The following is a 19,936-nucleotide window of genomic DNA, read 5'->3' as shown; positions in this document are numbered from 1 at the left end:
ACATGTGGAATGTCTCTGTGAAGACAACAGTACCTACTTTTGTTTAGTAAGTTAAAATCATGACAATTTCATGTAATTCTGTTTTTTCAGTTCATTATTTAAAATAAGAGAGTGGAAGGAAGTAGGGAGGGACATAAGGAAGGAAGGAATGAAGGAAGGAAATATATATATATATATATATATATATATTAATCCCAAGTAAACATGATGCTGATTTTTTTCTGCTACATCAGTAACATATTTATTCATAATCTCGCATGGTCAAATGGCTGGTTAGACTTATTAGAGATTATTTTGGAATTGTGTGATGCAAAAGAAGTAAACTTGGCTGAATGATTTGTCTCAAACCCTATCACATGTTAGCTGGTTAAGTGCTTTTGTATCATATGTTTGATTATCAGGCTTCCATCTGAACAACTCCTGACTTCTTCAAAAAATAATTTATGTATGATGATATTTAGTATTAATTAGTATTAATAAGTGAATGGAAATAATTCTAAGAAAATGTTATTCCCAGAATAGACAGAAATTATTACTACTTCTCCAGTTGTACCTGAAATATCCTCCTCTATTCAGCTGTACACCCCTTTGATCTGGACACCTGAGATCCCACCTGCTCCTAAGACTTTTACCTTCAGACAGTGGAAGAAAGTAATGGTGATTTCCTCCTGGTCACATTATAGACTTTACTTTTCAGTTTAACTTTGATAACATGGGAACCCATCTTATTTTCCAGAATAATTGTATGAGTTCTTTAAGAAGCCATGCCATTATTTAAGTTCATTTGAATACATACTGTATTATAGCTGGTAAGAGGTAGCTCTGAAATTGTGTGAAATTCATAGTATATTCAAGAAAACCAGTGAGCTATCGTCCATGGCCCAGCTTTCTTTACTGTACTAAATGATCATTAGAAGACGCATCATCAAACCAAACTCTTTATTTTCTTCAGCAGCATAAGTTTAAGCAAAGCTAGCAGGCATCTCTGATATTGGCAACTTGAAGAATACCTTTCACACCATTAAAGTGATGGAAGAATTGCTTATGTCGCAATCGTTTTATTTTATTTATATATATATATATGCATGTGTGTGTTATGTGTTTATATAATATATATAGCTATCCTTGGTGAAAATTTCTGTCCCAAACCTTCTGTAGTAAATGTTCAAAAACAATTTGATGAAAGACCATCTACTATGTGCCAGATCTCTGTGTGGGATGTAAGACTTATATGGTTCCTGTTTGGGAGTATTGATGATGAGACTCTATATACTGAAGAAGGGAAAGGTGTTAGAGGTAGTAAATAAAGATAAAATATGCTGCACGAATGACCTCAAGGGTGACACTGTGACAAATAAGGATGGCAGGGCAGGGGGGACTGCAGCGTGCTTACATTTCATGCATTCAAGGGCTAAGTAGAGAGTCTGAGACTGAACTGTTGGCTGCATTCCCAGTTGCCTACAGTATAGGCCTCCTCCTCATGTTAATAACAATGGAAAATTCATATTTTATAAACTATAATCTATCTAGAGAGGGATTCAGAAAATATTTTAATAGGAGGCCAGGAATGAGATCCAAAGGGGATGGAATTAGGTGATAAAGCACAGAGATTATGTTAAGTCTATGAGCTTGAGTAGTGAATGGGTACTACAGTCTCACTCTATAAATAATTTTAGTTTGTGTGATAACCTAAATGTTCTTATAAATTTGCATTTTCCATGTGGTAGTCATCAGTGCATGGGAAACATAACAGGTTGTAGTGTATTATTTTGTGGTGACTTTTGTAAAAGCGGTTGTGTCCTAAAACTTTGTTGCTTTCCCTGCCTTCTTTTGCTCCCAGTGAAGATCAAGTCACCACTTCAAGTGATTTGGATACATAGGAAGAATTCACTGGGGCTACCAGTGGTTGCAAGGTGGGAGGAGGAAGAGGAGCAGAAAGAATAACTATTGGGTACTAGGCTTGGTACCTGGGTGACAAAATAATCTGTATGTCAACCCGCTGTGACATGAGTTTACGTATATGGCAGACCTGCACATATACACCTGAAGCTAAAATAAAAGTAAAAAAAAAAAAAAAAAGAATTTACTATCGATGAGGGATAACTGGGATAAGGTGTGGGGCTTATGAACAAATCACTAGCAGACACAGCGGTATGTAATTCTACATGTATGATTTAGTTTAGAGTTATCAGTTTAAGTCTAGCTCATTGAAGATTTTAAAGTGGTATTAATTTGAGAAACTAGTAGATTATTTTAGCAAAAGTTCAAGCTGTACTTTTTGGGCTAATGACTTCGTAAATGGATTTGGGTGTCCTGAGTAAATAAGTAACATAACAAAAACTGTGTTTTGCCAGGTTGGCCAGGGAGTGCCACCTAGAACTTCTTGGACAAAAGGGAGAACACAGTCAGGGAAACCATTTCCTAGACTTGGAATCATTCCTCTTAATGTCTATTGTAGTGACCAAGCATGAGTTGGTGAGGACTTGGACTAAGGTGATAGCAAAGGGAATGGCAAGAAAGTGAAATAATTGCCAGAACCTCATAACTTTAAGTCTATGGATATATATTATAATGATCCTTAACATTTGTTTAGTATTCACCTGAAAATTTGTGGATTTATTTCTATCTCATTTAATTTCAACCATTTTATAAAGCATAGGTACTAATATCATTACAAGTTAAGCAGTTTTTTTTTTTTTTTTTTAAGATCACATAGTTACTAATTTTCAGAACCAGCACCCAAACCTTAGGTCTATCTGAACCCAAGCTATGTTGTAAAAGATATGGACATATCAAAGGCTAAAATAAAATGTAATGCTAATATTTCTAGCTAGGAGACATATGCCCATGTGAAGTGGGGTTTAACATTGATCATTGGAATAGGTATAACACAATTTTCTTTTCTTATTTTTTTCTAGTGCGACTTCATGATAGCATATCAGAAGAGGGCTTTCACTACTTGGTGTTTGATTTGTAAGTATATACTCTGTATTCATTATTTTTGCAATCTAATTGAGGACCGTTTTGAATTAATGATTTTTCTCATTGTACAGTCCAAATTACTGACTGCTACAATATTTTTTAATGTTCTTCAAGTAACATTCAACTCTAATTCTTTTGAAAAGAGTATTTCTCTTTGTGTTGTCCATTGTGATGTTATGAGTGGTTCTCAGTTCTATCTTGTAGCACAAAAAATGTTTGATGTGAGCAAAATTTTCCATTTAATTTTTAAGAGTATGTATAATGTATTGTCTTAATGTAAAAAGAAGACTCAAGGAAGAAACTTGGATTACCAAAATTGATTTAAACTAATCAAGACTTTTAAAGTGAGGCGCCGTCAGCAAGAATGAAGGGAAAATAATGACTCTTGGCAGGGATGTAGTAAAACAGGCCACATATATGGTTGGTAGGAGTTTAATAAGGACATACTTTCTGGAAATCAATTTGGTGCTACTGTGCTCATCAAAGGGAATAAAAATGTTTGTATCATTTGACTTGGACTTTGGAACAAAGTCCATGGAAAGTATACCCTAAATTCAGTTAAAATTGTATACTGAAAGATGTTCATTGCATCATCCTTTGTAACGGGGGAGAAAAGAAAAGAAAGAAACTAACTTAAGGATCCAATTATAGAGAAATAGCTACATAATTATAGTATATTCATATAATGGACTACTGTCTAGCATTTTAATGTGATGCCACAGAGTTTTGGGAAAGATTTAAAAAATTATTTCACATAATATGAGTTTGAAGCTAGGTTAATACTAGGTTTAGTTAATTCAATACTTCAGTGATATCATTGAGAAACCACGTTCTTTCCATCTGTCTGTTTTTAGTAGTATGTGGGTTTGTCTTCATGTTTGAGTTCCCCTATGGTCTCAAGTTGACTGCCACATTTTCAGTTATCACAGTGACTTCCAGAGGCAGAAAAAGGGGAATCAAAATTCTATTGTGTAAGTTTTTATTCATGGAGAAATCTTTCTCAAGAGCCTCTCAGAAGATATCTGTTCAAGAATCCTTAATTAGAACTGCTTCTCAAGCCCACACTAAACCAGGTATTTGTTAAGGGAATGAAATTACAACTGGCATTGACAAATCATAATTTAGTCTGTAGATCTGGTGAGGGAACTGGCCTCCTCTGAATCATGTGATACCCAGTCCAGAACTAAATTGTGATTTTGTTATTAAGAAAGAATGGGAGTTTTATCTATTGGGTAGTGTCACACGTGTCCGTATGAAGAGACCACCAAACAGGCTTTTTGTGAGCAATAACGCTTTTTAGTCACCTAGGTGCAGGCAGACTGAATCCAAAAAAGGAGTCAGCAAAGAGAGATGGGATGGGACAGTTTTATAGGATTTGGGTGGGTAGTGGAAAATTACAGTCAAAAGGGATTTTTCTCTTGTGGGCAGGGACAGAGGTTACAAGGTACTCCCTGGGGAGCTTCTAATACTCATTGTCCAGGAGAAGGAATGTCACAGGGTCAATTGATCAGTTAGGGTGGGTCAGGAACAAATCACAATGACGGAATATCATCAGTCAATGAAGGACCTGGCTATTTTTACCTCTCCTGCAGTTCCTCAGTTGCTCCAGGCCATCTTGATGCATATCTGCAGGCTTGGGCTCAGAGTCCTGACAGGTAGGCAGCCAAGCATATCTGCCATATTTAGAATAGATACTAAAGCTCTACTTTTGCACAATTCCTAGTGCACAGGCTCCGCTCCACAGTCCCCATTCATCCATGGCTTGCCCATGTGGCCGTAGTTTCATCTGGCTCTATGTTGTTCTAGTAGTCCTTCCTCTTCAGTCCTTTCTCAGCTCTTGTTTTTACTTTTTCCATTGTTTTTTCTTCCTTTCCAATGTTTGAGCCCCTTCTTTTCTTGAGCTTTCTGTAGCCATTCTTTTAGGATAGGTATGCTGGCAACAAATTGTTAGTATTCCTTTTTCGAGCTTGTCTTGATTTCCCCTTTATTCCTGAATGATATTTTTGCCAGATATAAAATTCCAGGTGGAGAGTTCTTTCAATGTTGTGCCACTTCGTTCTGGATTCCTTGATTTTTGATGAGACATCTTTGTCATTCTAATTGTTTTTCCCCTAAAGATAAGGTATTATTTCTCTCTGACTGCTTTAAAGTTTTTTGGTTTTTGTTTCTTTTTTGTTGTTGTCTTTGATTTTTAGGTTTGTCTATGATGTATCTTGCTTGGCTTGGGTTTTTTGGAGTTTACTTATTTGGGGTTCACTTAGCCTCCTAAATGTTTACGTTTTTGTTTGGCAAATTTAGGAAACTTTTGGACATTGTTTCTTTGAATACCTTTTTAGCCCCACCTTCTTTCTCCCTTCCTTTTGGAACTCTGATGACTGAATGTTGGATCTTTTGTTAGTGTCTAAGAGGTCCCTGAGGCTTTTTGTTGTAGTTTTCCCCTAGTCTATTGTCTTTCTGTTGTTTAGTTTGGATAATTTATTATTGTTCTGTCTGCAAGTCTGATTGTCTAATTCTTTCCTCTGGTTTTTGTTGTTGTTGTTGTTGTTGTTGTTTCTTTTCTGAGACAGAGTCTCACTGTGTCGCCCAGTCCGGAGTGCAGTGGCACGATCCAGGCTGGAGTGCAGTGGCTCGCCTCCGCACACTGCAAGCTCTGCCTCCCAGGTTCAAGCGATTCTCCTGCCTCAGCCTTCTGAGTAGCTGGGGTTATAGGCGCCCGCCACCACGCCCGGCTAATTTTTTTGTATTTTTAATAGAGACGGGGTTTCACCATGTTGGTCAGGCTGGCTCCCAAAGTGCTGCTGTTATGCCCAGACCGTTTGTTCCCCAAAGAAGACCACCAGAGTCCAGAGTCAAAGCCAAGCGGCAAAGATCTTTTACTGCAAGTTCAAACTTGGTCCCTCCGCTTCACAGCTTGCAAGAGGGCCCTGAACAATGCATGTGCTCGCTTTTTATAGCCCGATGTAAGCAGGACTTGTAAGATTTCAGAGGAACAAGGGAATTCTTTAGGTTACAGCATTACAATTGGTTAACATATTAAGTTATACATTTAGCAGTTTTCTATTGGTTCCCACACTTTCAGTAAAACCACAAACGGCTGTGTCCTTATCAGAGATTTTTCCAGGTGGTGTTTTTCTAAAGTTGAGATATATGGTGTTTATACTGGGCCCAGGAAATTGAGAGATATATGGTGTTTGTACTGGGCCCAGGAAATTGAGAGATATATGGTGTTTGTACTGGGCCCAGGAAATTGAGAGATATATGGTGTTTGTATTGAGCCCAGGGCTGAGGAATGTGCCTGATTTCTTTCACTGCCTCCCAAAGTGCCGGGATTACAGGCATGAGCCACTGTGCCCGTACCATCCATTGAGTTTTTTATGTCAGTTATATTTTTCATTTCTGCAGTTTTCTTCTTTATAGTCTCTATTTCTTTGCCAAGATTCCCTTTTGTTTGTTTCAAGTGTGTTCATAAGTGCTCTCTGAAGCATTTTTTTTTATTATGGCTGATTAAAAATCCATATCAGATAATTCTGACAGCATTGTTATCTTGGTGTTGCTGCCTGTTGATTATCTTCTCATTCAAATCGAGATTTTACTGGTTCTTGATACGATGAGTGATTTTTGGATTATGTCCTGAACATTTGGGGTATTATTTTATAAGACTTTGGATTTCATTAACTACTCTCTTCAGCAGGCCTTCTCTTACCAGAATAAGCAGGTGCTGTCTTATTACTGACTGGTGGGGGCTGTAGTCCAGGTTCCCCCCACAGCCTCCACTGACATGCCTGGGTGGTGTTTCCTTACTGCTGGGTGAGGTTATTGGAACACAGGAATTTTTTTTTTTCTGTATTTAGTGGGAGAAATACACCTACCATATATTTTTTAAAGCATCAGACCTGTTGTTATTTCTCAATAGATTTAATTTGTCAGATCTCCTTTGCTTTGCAGATCAAGGTATGGTATTGTAAACTGAGATATGTCCTTCATGCTGTGATGGATATTGGAATAAAAAACACTTGTTAGTTCTCATTACTTAAGTAATAATATTCTGAAGTGAGTTTGATCACAACTTTGTCAGGGAGGAAACACTTTTTTCTATCCTTTTAGGTTCAGTGCCTGGGGCATGAGAATTAAACTAACAAGAGAGAGATTAACAAGAGACAAGGCATATAATTTTTATTAATATTTATCTGCATGGGAGTTCACAGAAAAGAAGTGAAACTCAAAGAAGCAGTTAGGCTCAGGCTTTATAACCCTTTAACAAAGGAAAGAGAATTTGGGCTTCAAGGGATAATGGAGAATTGACTTATGGAAAAGTGACTAGTAAATGTATGAAGGAACTAATGGAAGATAAGGGCTATTTTAGTAAGATCTGTTTCAGCAAACTCATCTGCTGTCGACTCCCTGTCTTATATGGTGAGTCAATCTTTCTTACTGGTGTTGGGGAAAGACAGCATCTTCCTTAAAGGGAAATTTATACCCTGCTTTTAGGCGGAAGGGCAGATAATTTTCTCTATATCTGTTGATTCTCACTTAGCTTTAGCTCAAAATAATCCTTATGCCAAAGTGTCATATTTGGGGGTGATATATTTTGATCTCCTTCTGCTGCAAGAAGCACTTCAGTGTTAGGTCAAAACCTTCTATGCCAGTTTTCCACAGTCATCAAGTTATTTATATCTACATTTTAAAATTTATAGCTTCTGTATTCCTTATTAAATTAAGGGCATGATGAGAATCACATAGTTTATTTTTTTGTATCATTTTTTAGAAATTCGGCACAATAATTGGTGAAGAACATAAAGAAAGCAGTTCACATGAAAACACAGTAAGATTTTTAACTAAAGTGGATTATGTCTTTTAGCAATGATATTTGTTTGGGTTACTAATGTCTCTGAAACCAAAGTGAAGAAGGTGAAAGTTTACATACAAACCATAGGAACTTGAAATATGCTGCAATAGGCAACTGAACTTCTGCTTCTAGAATGAAGGGCTCAAATTCTTGCAATTGTTCTTTAGTATTTAAAATTTAAGAGGAGCATTATCAGCAGTTATCCTGAAAATGATCCACCAGTAAATGAGATTAATAAACTAGTTAAACACAATCCAGTGAAGCATCCAGCATTAGAAAAATTGAAAAACAATAGTTAAAACTATACATTTTCAATGACTGAAAAGAAAGCATAACAGATATAAGTATCTAATTTCTCAAAATTATATGATCATTGCAGCAATAATCTATGAAAAGGAAAAATAAGCAGCTTTAGAAAAATGCACATTTTAAATATAGTTCAGAAATATACATTGGTATCTTAAAGATATCAATGAAATACTCTTCAGGAAAATTACAGCAACTTACTCAATGAGTTCCGAGATAAAATAACTACTTGAATTCCCAAAGAAGGAATATTCCTTGTGTTCCTCCTTTTGATGGTAGTTTTGGCAGTGTGGTACTTGTACGTATTATCTGTGGAATGTTAGCTATTCAGAATCTAATGGAAGTTCTATTTTTATAGGTGCATTGAGTCTTCTTCTAATGAAATTATTTTTGCTTTCTAAAAATCAAAACAAAGGAGAACATGAGTTCTATGGAAAAATTTTCTTCTTTTTTTTTTTATTTTTAAATTTTATTTTATTATAGAGATGGGGTCTTGCTATGTTGCCCAGGCTGGTCTCAAACTTCTGGTCTCAAGCTATCCTCCCTCCTCAGCCTCCCCAAGTGCTCAGACACAAGTCTGAGCTACCATGCCCAGCCTCTTCTTGCTATTTTCAATTTATATATTTTTATTTAGATATCTAGCCATTTTTAACTATAAGGCATTAGTAGTCTCTTTTGCAGATAGACTCAGGAATGAGTTCAGGAAAGGCTTTTATGAAAGCAAAGTCATCTTCACAGCAAATAATGAACTGCCTTGATTTTTTTCAAATAATCCTTTCCAGAATTTGTGCGTAGCATGGTTTCTAGGCACACCTCAGCAGCTCTGGAGAACAAGGAGGGCTAAGTTCATAGAGATGTGAATTTATCTAAGATAAGATGAGAAAGATAAGAGAAATGGAGCTAGATTGTAGTCCCCAAGGGAGAGGCCTTCAGGCAGAGACTTCGGCCTTCCGGCCTTAAGCAGATAAGGCATATCACAGATCAAGTTCATTTCTAGGGCTGATGGTAAATAAGGCTTTAACATGGGCAGTCACTTGAGCATATGCATTGGCATTGAAAAATTGTTTTCTCTCTACCCGTTCTAGGTTCATTTGCTGGGACTCCCAAATTAGACTGACAGGAGACAAATTAAGAAAAAGAAAAACCCAGAAATTTATTAACCTGTGTATTATATGTTCACATGGAAGCACTCAGAGATGAGTAACTCAAAGGGGTGGTTAGAACTTCGGCTTATATATCATCTCAAAGGAACCATAAATTCTTAGATAAGAGACAAAACAAAGGAAAAGGACTTTGAGTCTGTAAGAACAGCAAATTGTGTGAAGGTAAATAGATGAGGATCATTAATGACAGATAATGGCTAGTTGTAGTAAAGTTTCTTATGCGGATTCCTCTGGTGCAGTCTCCAGGCTCAGGCTCTAGGTTGTCACTAACTTCTACCCTCCCTGGAGACAGGGCAGGAAAGAAAACTCTATAAATGTATGTCCTGCTTTTAGGTAAATAGAGGGAAAGCAAAGAGCTTTATCTGTATCTGCTTCTTCGCAATTGACTTCATCAAAAAATAATTTTTACAAGTGGCATACTTTGGAGTGACATATTTTGTTACTCTTCATTAATGACATATATTTCAGGAACTGTATGTCAGAGAAAGTCAGTATTATGTGTTTGTTGAGTGAATACTTATTCAAGAGACCAAAAAAAAAAAAAATCAATAATTACAGTATAGTACAACATTTGCCATGATATTGTTCTGTGTAGACAGCTTCAAGCAAAGATGGACTTAGTTTAGAGAGAGCTTAACCCAGTTAGAAGTCACTGAAGTAAGGTGTTGGGAGGAATAAAAAAAGAACTAAAATAGTGTAATCCCTTTGAAAATACTTTATAGAACATAGCTGAGTCTACGAATTTTGTTTCAAGATCATAATTTGTATTTAAGAAGCAGGCTAGGCACAGTGGCCCACACCTCTAATCACAAGTGCTTTGGGAGGCTGAGGCAGGAGATCACTTGAGCTCAGGAGTTTAAGACCAGCCTGGGCAACATAGCAAGACTCTTGGTCTACAAAAAAATTTTAAAAATCAGTCTGTGGTGAGAGCAGATGCATGAAGTCCTAGCTACTAGGGTGGCTGAGGCGGAAAATCACTTGAGCCCAGAAGTTCGAGGCTGTAGCGAGCTGTGATCATGCCACTGCACTCTAGGTGACAGAGCAAGAACCTGACTTTAAAAATGAAAAAAAAAGAAGAAGAAGAAACAGTTAATCTACATAAAATACATGATATTTTAAATAGCACACCCTGATGCTATAAATATACTTATTTCTTGTTTGTTTTTGGAAAATGGAATTTTGTTTGAATCAAAACATCTGGGCTATTTTAAAATGAAATTTAATGTTCATTACAGTGAAAACCAATGAATCTAGAATTTTAGTATTTCTCATGTAAAAATACTGGTTTCCCAGTAGTTATACTAAACAATTTTAGTGTTTTTTTTTTTCTCATGAAAAGATACATCCAAATAGTGTTTCTTTTATTGAAAAATTAATAAAACAATTAATGATTTTATTATATTTTTTAAGGAAGAACACTTTAAATGCTTATGACATTCTGTCCTTTTAATAGAAAGGGATGCTTTGTCATATACTTTTGATTCTATTCTGAGTGGAAGGCAAAATACACGATTAACTTCTCTCTATTATGGTGCTCCACAGTGGCAAACTAAATCCTTCTACTCACGCATCATGTTTCCTTTATGTTGGTGAAAACTTTCAGTTTTTGTGGGATAAGATATAAACTTGTCTGCTGAAGACTGTTTAGTTACAACCTACAGAAGGAGGTAGGTTCTTTGTGATAAATACTATTTGATATCAGAATTTTTGTCAGGGATAATTGTCATAAATTCAAGAGGGCCTATTTCTATTTTATTTGTTCACCTTAGTAATTTTTATTCTTTGATGAGAATAAGGATTTCTTCTTAATATGTCTGTACCATCACTTTAATTCTGTGGGTTATGCTTGTAACCCCAACACTTCAGGAGGCCAGGGCAGGAGGATTGCTTAAGCCTAGGACTTAAAGATCAGCCTGGGTAACATAGTGAGTTCTCATCTCTACAAAAACATTTTTACAAAGTAGCCGGTGTGGTGGCATGCACCTGTAGTCCCAGCTACTTGAGAGGTTGAGGTAAGAGAATCACTTGAGCCCGGTTCATCAAGGCTACAGTGAGACAAGATTATGCCACTGCATCCTAGTTGACAGAGCAAGACCCTGTCTCCATTTAAAATAATAATGGTAATTATTATTTTTATTACCCTTTTTAATATAAATCTGGATTTTTTTGGTGTTATATCACCTCCCACATTTATTATAATTCATCTTCATGAAGTTAGAGAAAATATTGTGGAATATAGGACTTTTTGACCTTGACAATTCTTTTTAAACTTTTAATAAGCTTTATATTTTAGACCAATTTTAAGTTTACAGCAAAAATGAGTGAAAATACAGAAAGTTCCCATATACCCTTATCTCTACAAGTGCACAACCTCCTTTACTATCAAAATCCCCGCACAACAGTAGTATATTAATTATAGTAGTACATTGTACTACTGTATAAACCTACTTTGGTACATGATTATCACCTAGAGTCCATAATTTAAGCTAGGGTTCACTCTTGGTGTTTTACATTGTATGGGTTGTTTAAAATGTATAGTGTTCTGTAACCACAATTGTAGGATCATGCAGAATAGTTGAATTACCCTAAAAATCTTCTGTTCTCTGCCTGTTCTGTCCTCCTTACCTCCTGACTTCTGGCAACCACTAAACTTTTACAGTCTCCATAGCTTTACCTTTTCCAGAATGTCATATAGTTAGAATCACACAGTATATAATCTTTTAGATTGATTTCTTTCACTTAGTAATAAAGTCAGCCCTGGAACAACATGGGTTTGAACTGCACAGGTCCACTTATACATGGATTTTCTTCCATCTTTGCCACTCCTGAGACAGCAAGACCAACTTCTCCTCTTCCTCCTCCTCCTCTTCAGTTTTCTCAATGTGAAGATGATGAAGATGAAGACCTTTATGATGATCCACTTTCACTTAATGAGTGTCAGTTTATTATCTCTTCCTTATGATTTTCTTAGTAACATTTTCTTTTCTTCAACTTACTTTATTTTAAGAATACAGTATATAATATGTGTAACATACAAAATATGTGTTTATCAACTCTGTTATCCTTCAGGCTTCCAGTCAACAGTAGGTTATTAGTAGTTAAATTTGTGGGGAATCAAAAGTTATGCAAGGGTTTTCAACTGTTGGGGAGTTGGTACTCCAACCCTCATGTTGTTCAAGAATCAACTGTACACATTTATGTTTCTTCTATTTATTTTTATGTCCTTATAGCTTATTTCCTTTTATCATGGAATAATATTTCATTGTCTGGACATACCAGAGTTTATTGACTCACCCAGTGAAGGACATCTTGGCTGCTTTCAAATTTTGGCAATTATGAATAAAGCTGCTATAAACATCCATGTGTGGGTTTCTGCATGGACATAAGTTTTCAAATCCTTTGGGTAAATACCTAAATGTGCTGCTGATGAATCATGTTGTAAGTGTATATTTAGTTTTCTAAAACACTGCCAGTATTCTTAAGTGGCTATACCATTTTGCATTCACACCATCAATGAATGAGTGTTCCTGTTGCTCCATACTGTCTCCATAGCTTTACCTTTGTAAGAATTCTCACCAGCATTTGCTGTTATCAGTGCTCTTGATATTGGCCATTTTAATAGGTGTGTAGTGATATTCCATTGTTATAATTTGAAATTTCCTAATGACATACAATGATTAACGTCTTCTCATATGCTCACTTACCATCTGCGTATCTTCTATGGTGAGGTATCTCTTCAGGTTTTTATCCATTTTTTATTTGATAGTTCATTTTCGTGTTAAGCTTTGAGAATTATTTGTATATTCCCCAGCACTTCAAGAGGCTGAAGCGGGCAGATCACTTGAGTCAAGAGTTTTGAGACCAGCCTGGCCAACATGGTGAAATCCCATCTCTACTAAAAATATAAAAATTACCCAGTCATGGTGGTGCATGCTTGTAATCCCACCTACTCGAGAGGCTTGAACCTAGGAGGCAGAGGTTGCAGTGAGCCAAGATCACACCACTATACTCCAGCCTGGGTGACAGAGTGGCACTCCATCTCAAAACAAACAAACAAACAAACAAGAGTTATTTGTATATTTTGGTTAACAAAAGCTTTATCAGATATGTGTTTTGGAAATATTTTCTTTAAGACTGTGGCTTATTCTCTCAGCAGTGTCATTTGCAGAGTGGAAATTTTTAAGTTTAATGAAGTTTAGCTTATCAATTTGTTTCTTTCATGGATTATGTGTTTTGTCTTATATCTAAAAAGTCATCAGCATACCCAAGATCATCTAAATATTCTCCTGTGTTTTCTGGGAAGTTTTAGAGTTTTGTGTTTTACATAAAACATAGGTCTGTGATCTATTTTGAGTTAGTTTTGGGGAAGAGTGTAAGGTGTGTGTCTGGATTCATTTTTTTTAATGTGAGTATTCAGTTGTTTCTTGTTCTGTACCATTGATCTCTTTGTCTGTTCTTTTGCCAATAGCACAGTTTCTTGATTGCTGTAGCTTTATGGTAAGTCTCGATGTTGAGTAGTGTCAGTCTTCTATCTTTGTTCTTTTCCTTCTCTTGGCCATTCTGGGTCTTTTTTCTTTTCATATGAACTTTAAAATTGGTTAGTATTTATCGAAAAATAACTTGCTGAGATTTTGATTGGGATTTCATTGAATCTGTAGATCAGTTGTGTGTGTTCTGACTGCCCCCACTGACTGGCCATTCCCCCATTCTTTCCCCTTCCTCAGGCCTTCCTATTCCCTGAGACACAAAGATATTGAAATTAAACCAATAAATAACTTTACACTGGCCTCTAAGTGCTCAAGTGAAAGTAAGGGTCACACATCTCTCCTTTTAAATTAAAACCTAGAAAGAATTAAGGTTTGTGAGGAACGGATATCAACAGCAGAAATATGCTGAAAGCTAGACCTATGTACCAGTTAGCTGAGTTGTGAATGCAAAGGAAAAGTTCTTGAAGGAAATTGCGAATGCTGTTCCATTTAGCAAACAAATGATAAGACAGAAAAACAGCCTTATTGCTAATATGGAGAAAGCTTTATTGGTCCAGATAGATGATCAAACCAGTTATAACATTTCCTTAAGCCAAAGCTTAATCCAGAACAAGGCCCTAGCTTTCTTCAATTCTTCGAAGGCTGAGAGAGGTAAGGAAGCTGCAGAAGAATAGAAGAAAGCTAGCAGAGGTTGTTACATGAGGTTTAAGGAAAGAAGCCGTCTCCATAACAAAAAAGTGCAATGTGAAGCAGCAAGTGCTGATGGTGAAGCCGCAGTAACTTATCCAGAAGATCTAGCTAAGATAAGTGATGAAGGTTTGTGCACTAAACAACAGATTTTCAATGCAGATGAAACAGTCTTCTATTAGAAGAAGATGCCATCTAGAACTTTCATAGCTTGAGACCAGAAGTTTTAAAGGACAGCTTTAAAGAACAGGTTAACTTTCTCATGAGGGATTAATGCATATGATGACTTTAAGAAGACGTGAATGCTCATTTACCTTCCAAAAATTCTAGGACCCTTAAGGTAGATGCTAAATCTACTCTGCCTGTACTCAATAAATGTAACAACAAAGTCTAGATGACAGCACATCTGTTTACATCATGGTTTACTGAATATTTTAAGCCTAGCATTGAGATCTACTGCCTGCGGGGGAGAAAAATGATTTCTTTCCAATATTACTGCATATCGACAATTGACCTAGTTGCTCAAGAGCTCTGACAGAGATGTACAAAGATATAATTGTTGTTTTCATGCCTACTAACACAACATCCATTCTGCAGCCTCTGGGTCAATGAGTCATATTGTCTTTCAAGTATTATTATTTAATTAATACATTTTGTAAGGCGATAGCTGCCTTAGATAGTCATTCCTCTGATTGATCTGAGCAAAGTAAATTGACAACCTTCTGGAAAGGATTTACCTTTCTAGAAGCCATTTAAGAACATTACTTATTCATGGGAGGAGGTAAAAAAATAACAACATTAGCAGGAGTTTGGAAGAAATTGATTCCATCTCTCATGGATGATTTCGAGATATTTGAGACTTCCAGTGGAGGATATAACTGCAGATGTGAAAATAGCATGAAGACTAGAACTGGAAGCAGAACCTGCAGATGTGACTGCATTGATGTAATCTCAGCATAAAACTTCCATGGATAAGGAGTTGCTTCTTATGAATAAGCAAATAAAGTGATATCTTGAGATGGAATCTACTCCTAGTGAAAATATTCTGAACGTTGTTGAATGACAACAAAGGACTTAGAATATTACATAAAGTTAACTGATAACACAGCAGCAGGGTTTGAGAGGATTGACTCCAGTTTTGAAAGAAGTTCTACTATGGGAAAAATGCTATCAAACAGCATCACATGCTACAGAGAAACTTCCTGAAAAAAAGTCAATCAGTATGCAGCAAACTTAATTGTTGCCATATTTTAAGAACCTACAACCGACACGCTAGCCTTCAGCAGCCACCACCCCCATCAGTCAGCACCATCAACATTGAGGCAAGAACCTCCACCAGCAAAAAAGGTTACAACTCACTAAGGTCTTAGATGATCATTAGTGTATTTAGCAGTAAAGTATTTTTAAATTATGGTATGTCACATTGTTTTTAGAGATGATGCTATTGCACATTTAATAGACCATGGTATAGTGCAAACATAACTTTATATGCACTGTAAAATAAAACTGTGACTCATTTTATTGTAATATTTGCTTTATTGTGGTGGTGTGGAACCGAACCCACAATATCTCCTATACTACTTCATGGGTAGTATCAATATCCTATAATAACAAAATTACTCTTTGCTCCTGTCCCTTGTATCACTGCTATTGTTTATTTCACTTATACATAAATACAGACACACACACACACACACACAAGCATACATAATTGAATAGTTATTATTACTTTGGACAAACTGTTACCTATTAGATCAATTTAGAATAACAAAAATAGGTTTTAATATCTTCACTTATCCCTTCTTTGATGCTCTTTCTGTCTGTAGATCTGAGTTTCCGATCTTTGTAATTTTCCTTTTCCTGAAGAACTTTTAACATTTCTTGCAAGCCAAGTCTACAAATTCTTTTTGTTTGTCTGAGAAAGTATTAATTTTCTCACATTTGAAGGATAATCTCACAGAATATAGAATTCTAGGGTTTTTTGGTTTTGTTTTCTTCTTAACACTGTTTCATTCCACACTCTTCTTCCTTGCCTAGTTCCTGAGAATTCAGATGTATATTCTTATCTTTACAAAGATAAGAATTACTTTTTCTTTGTTTTTTTGATGTTTGAATGTGGTATGCCTAGGGATTGTTTTTTAGTATTTATCATACTTTGTGTTCTCTGAATTTCGTGGATCTGAGGAAACTGTCAAACTGTTATTGCTGTCTCATAATAATTATTCAGGAAGTTATCAGTCATTATTGCTTTAAATGTTGTTACTATTTCTTTCTTCTCCTTCCACTATTCCCATTACACAAATTACACATATTTACACCTTTTGTCATTGTCCCACAATTTAAGTTGTCTTGGATATTCTTTGCTTTCTATCGGTCTTTTTCTTTGCTCTTTAGTATTAGAAGTTTTTTCTATTGTCATATCCTCAGGCTTGCAGATTCTTTCCTCAGCCCTGTCTAGTCTACTAATGAGTCTATCAAAGACATTCTCCATTTTTCTGTTATAGTGTTTTTGACGGTCAAGCTAGCATTTCTGTTGGATTCTTTCTTAGAATATTCATCTCTCTGTTTACATCATCCACCTGTTCTTGCATGGTGTCTACTTTTTCCATTAAAGCCCTTAATATATGATTTACAGTTTTAAAAAATATCTAGTCTGATCATTCCCACATATTTGTCATATCTGACTCTGGTTCTGATGCTTTTTTAGTCTCTTCAAACTGTGTTTTTGCCCTTTAGTATGCCTTGTAACTTATTGAAAGGTGGGCATGATATACTAGGTGATATGGTTTGGATCTGTGTCCCCAGCAGATCTCATGTTGAATAGTAATTCCCAGTGTTGGAGGTGGGGCCTGGTGGGAGGTGATTAGATCATGGGATTGGATTTCTCATGAATGGTTTAGCACCATCCTCTTGGTACTGTCCTCATGATAGGAGTGAGTTCTCATGAGATCTGGTCACTTAAATGTGTGTGGCCTTCCTCCTCCTCTCTCTTGCTCCTGCTTTCACCATGTGAAGTGCCTGTTTCTGCTTTGCTTTCTGCCATGAGTAAAAGCTCCCTGAGGTCTCCCCAGAAGCAAATGCTGCCATACTTCCTATGCAGCCTGAAGAAGAGCCAATTAAGCCTCGTATAAATTACCCAGTCTCAGGTTTTTCTTTATGGCAATGCAAGAATGGACTAATACACTAGGTTAGGAATAAAAAAAAAAAAAAAAAGCACAACTCTGGTAAATAAGCCTTCTATAATATAGCAGTAAGTTATGGGGAAAGAGGAAGCATTCCATAGTCCTATATTAAGATCTCAGTCTTTTTGAGAGCTGACCACGTGCTAGCAGCCCTCACTCTCAGCACCTCCTTGGCCTTGGCATCCACTCTGGTGGCGCTTGAGGAGCCCTTCAGCCTGCCACTTCACCGGGGAGCCCCTCTCTGAGCTGGCCAAAGCTGGAGCCTGTTCCCTCCGCTTGCGGGGGAGGTGTGGAGGGAGAGGCGCGGGCGGGAACCGGGGCTGAGCGCGGCGCCCACAGTCCAGCTCGAGTTCCGGGGGGCGGGGGCTCGGCAGGCCCCGCACTCCTGAGCGGCTGGCTGGTGCCGCTGGCCCAGGGCAGTAAGGGGCTTAGCACCCGGGCCAGCAGCTGCAGTAGCTGTGCCGGGTCCCCCAGCAGTGCCGGCCCGCCGGCGGTTCTCGCGGAGCCTCAGCTGCCTCCCCACGGGGCAGGGCTCGGGACCTGCAGCCCGCCATGTCCCAACCCCCACCCCCGCCGCAGTGGGCTTTCGCGGGCCGAGCCTTCCTGACGAGCCCAGCGCTGCTCCCTGCTCTGCGGCACTGGGTCCCATCAACCGCCCAAGAGCTGAGGAATGGCAGGCAGCTCCCTGTGCGCCCAGATGCGGGACCCACTAGGTGAAACCAGCAGGGCTCCTGTTCTAGTGGGGACTTGGAGAACCTTTATGTCTAGCTAAGGGATCATAAACGCACCAATGAGCACTCTGTGTCTAGTTCAGGGTTTGTAAATACACTAATTAGTACTCTGTATCTAGCTAACCTAGCCGGGAACTTGGAGAACTTTTATGTCTAGCTAGAGGATTGTAAATGCATCAATCAGCACTCTGTGTCTAGCTCAGGGATTGTAAATGCACCAATCAGCACTCTGTCAAAACGGACCAATCAACTCCCTGTAAAATGGACCAATCAGCAGGATGTGGGTGGGGTCCAATAAGGGAATAAAGACAGGTTGTAGGAGCCAGCAGTGGCAACCTGCTTGGGTCTGTTTTCATACTGTGGAAGCTTTGTTCTTTCACTCTTCACAATAAATCTTGCTGCTGCTCACTCTGGGTCCACACCGCATTTATGAGCTGTAACACTCACCATGAAGGTCTGCAGCTTCACTCCTAAAGCCAGCCAGACCATGAATCCACTGGGAAGAACGAACAACTCCAGACGCACCACCTTTGAGAGCTATACCACTCACCGCCAAGGTCTGCAACTTCACTCCTGTCAGTGAGACCACAAACCCACCAGAAGGAAGAAACTGCAGGCACATTTGAACATCTGAAGGAACACACTCCAGACTACCATCTTTAAGAACTGTAACACTCACCGTAAGGGTCCGTGACTACATTCTTGAAGTCAGCAAGACCAAGAACCCACCAATTCCGGACACATTTTCATAAGCCTGTACCTCTAGACTGTGATCTACATTGGTGCTCAAGGGTACAGAAGAGTTGGGGATTTCTATTTCCCTAGGTTTGTTAGACTCAAAAAAAACCCCAGCAGGTTGGGCTCTACTAAACTAGGTTTTCGAGGGCAGACCTTGTTAAGACAAACAGCACTCTCTGCCATATTTCAAAGTCGTTTCTTTTCTCCTCCTTCTGCCAGAAGCAGAAAGAGATTTTTCCTCTGGTATTCACTGTGAGGCTCTGATACAGCTCTTGGAAGTAAAACTCACAAAAGTGTGGGGATCCTCTTAAGATTGGGTCCCCCTAAAGTTTATATCTTTCAGGCTTGTTCACACTGAGCCTTCAGCAATTCATCAGTTAAAGTGTATGTTTTCTTACCTCATGATGGTTCTGAGGAGGTTTCTGCTCATGGATTTCTGCTCTGATAAATTGTGACACTATGCTATCCTGTCTTACTCTCTAATTTTAGGGGCAGCAGTTTGCACCATAACTGTGCTTCTGTGGAAGATCTAAGAAGAGTGTTAATTTGTCGGTTTGTTCAGTGTTTTACTTATTCTAATTACAGAGTGATGGATTTCTAAGCTCCTTACATGCCATACCAGAAACCAAAAGTCCTCACAGTGCTTTATTTAAAATGTTAAATTTAGTCTGGGCACAGTGGCTCACACCTGTAATCCCAGCATTTTGGGAGGCCAAGGTAGGCAGATCACTTGACGCCAGGAGTTGGAGACCAGCCTGGCCAAGATGACAAAACCCAATCTCTATTAAAAATACAAAAATTAGCCGGGCGTGGT

At 37.8% G+C, this 19,936-nt stretch overlaps 1 protein-coding gene across 11 annotated transcripts in view; it reads left to right on the top strand.

Annotated features, from left to right (window-relative positions):
- Positions 1-19,936, top strand: part of CAMK2D (calcium/calmodulin dependent protein kinase II delta) — a 322,111-nt gene that overhangs the window by 157,048 nt on the left and 145,127 nt on the right. For all 11 annotated transcript variants that reach the window (XM_023220019.2, XM_023220022.2, XM_023220030.2 and 8 more), the window contains exon 4: positions 2,919-2,973. In XM_023220019.2, the coding sequence (XP_023075787.1) occupies positions 2,919-2,973 (55 nt within the window). The remainder of the gene's footprint in view (positions 1-2,918; positions 2,974-19,936) is intronic.

Source organism: Piliocolobus tephrosceles, chromosome 3 (assembly GCF_002776525.5).
Source record: "Piliocolobus tephrosceles isolate RC106 chromosome 3, ASM277652v3, whole genome shotgun sequence".
Lineage (NCBI taxonomy): Eukaryota > Metazoa > Chordata > Mammalia > Primates > Cercopithecidae > Piliocolobus > Piliocolobus tephrosceles.
This window is presented reverse-complemented; position numbering and strand designations above follow the sequence as displayed.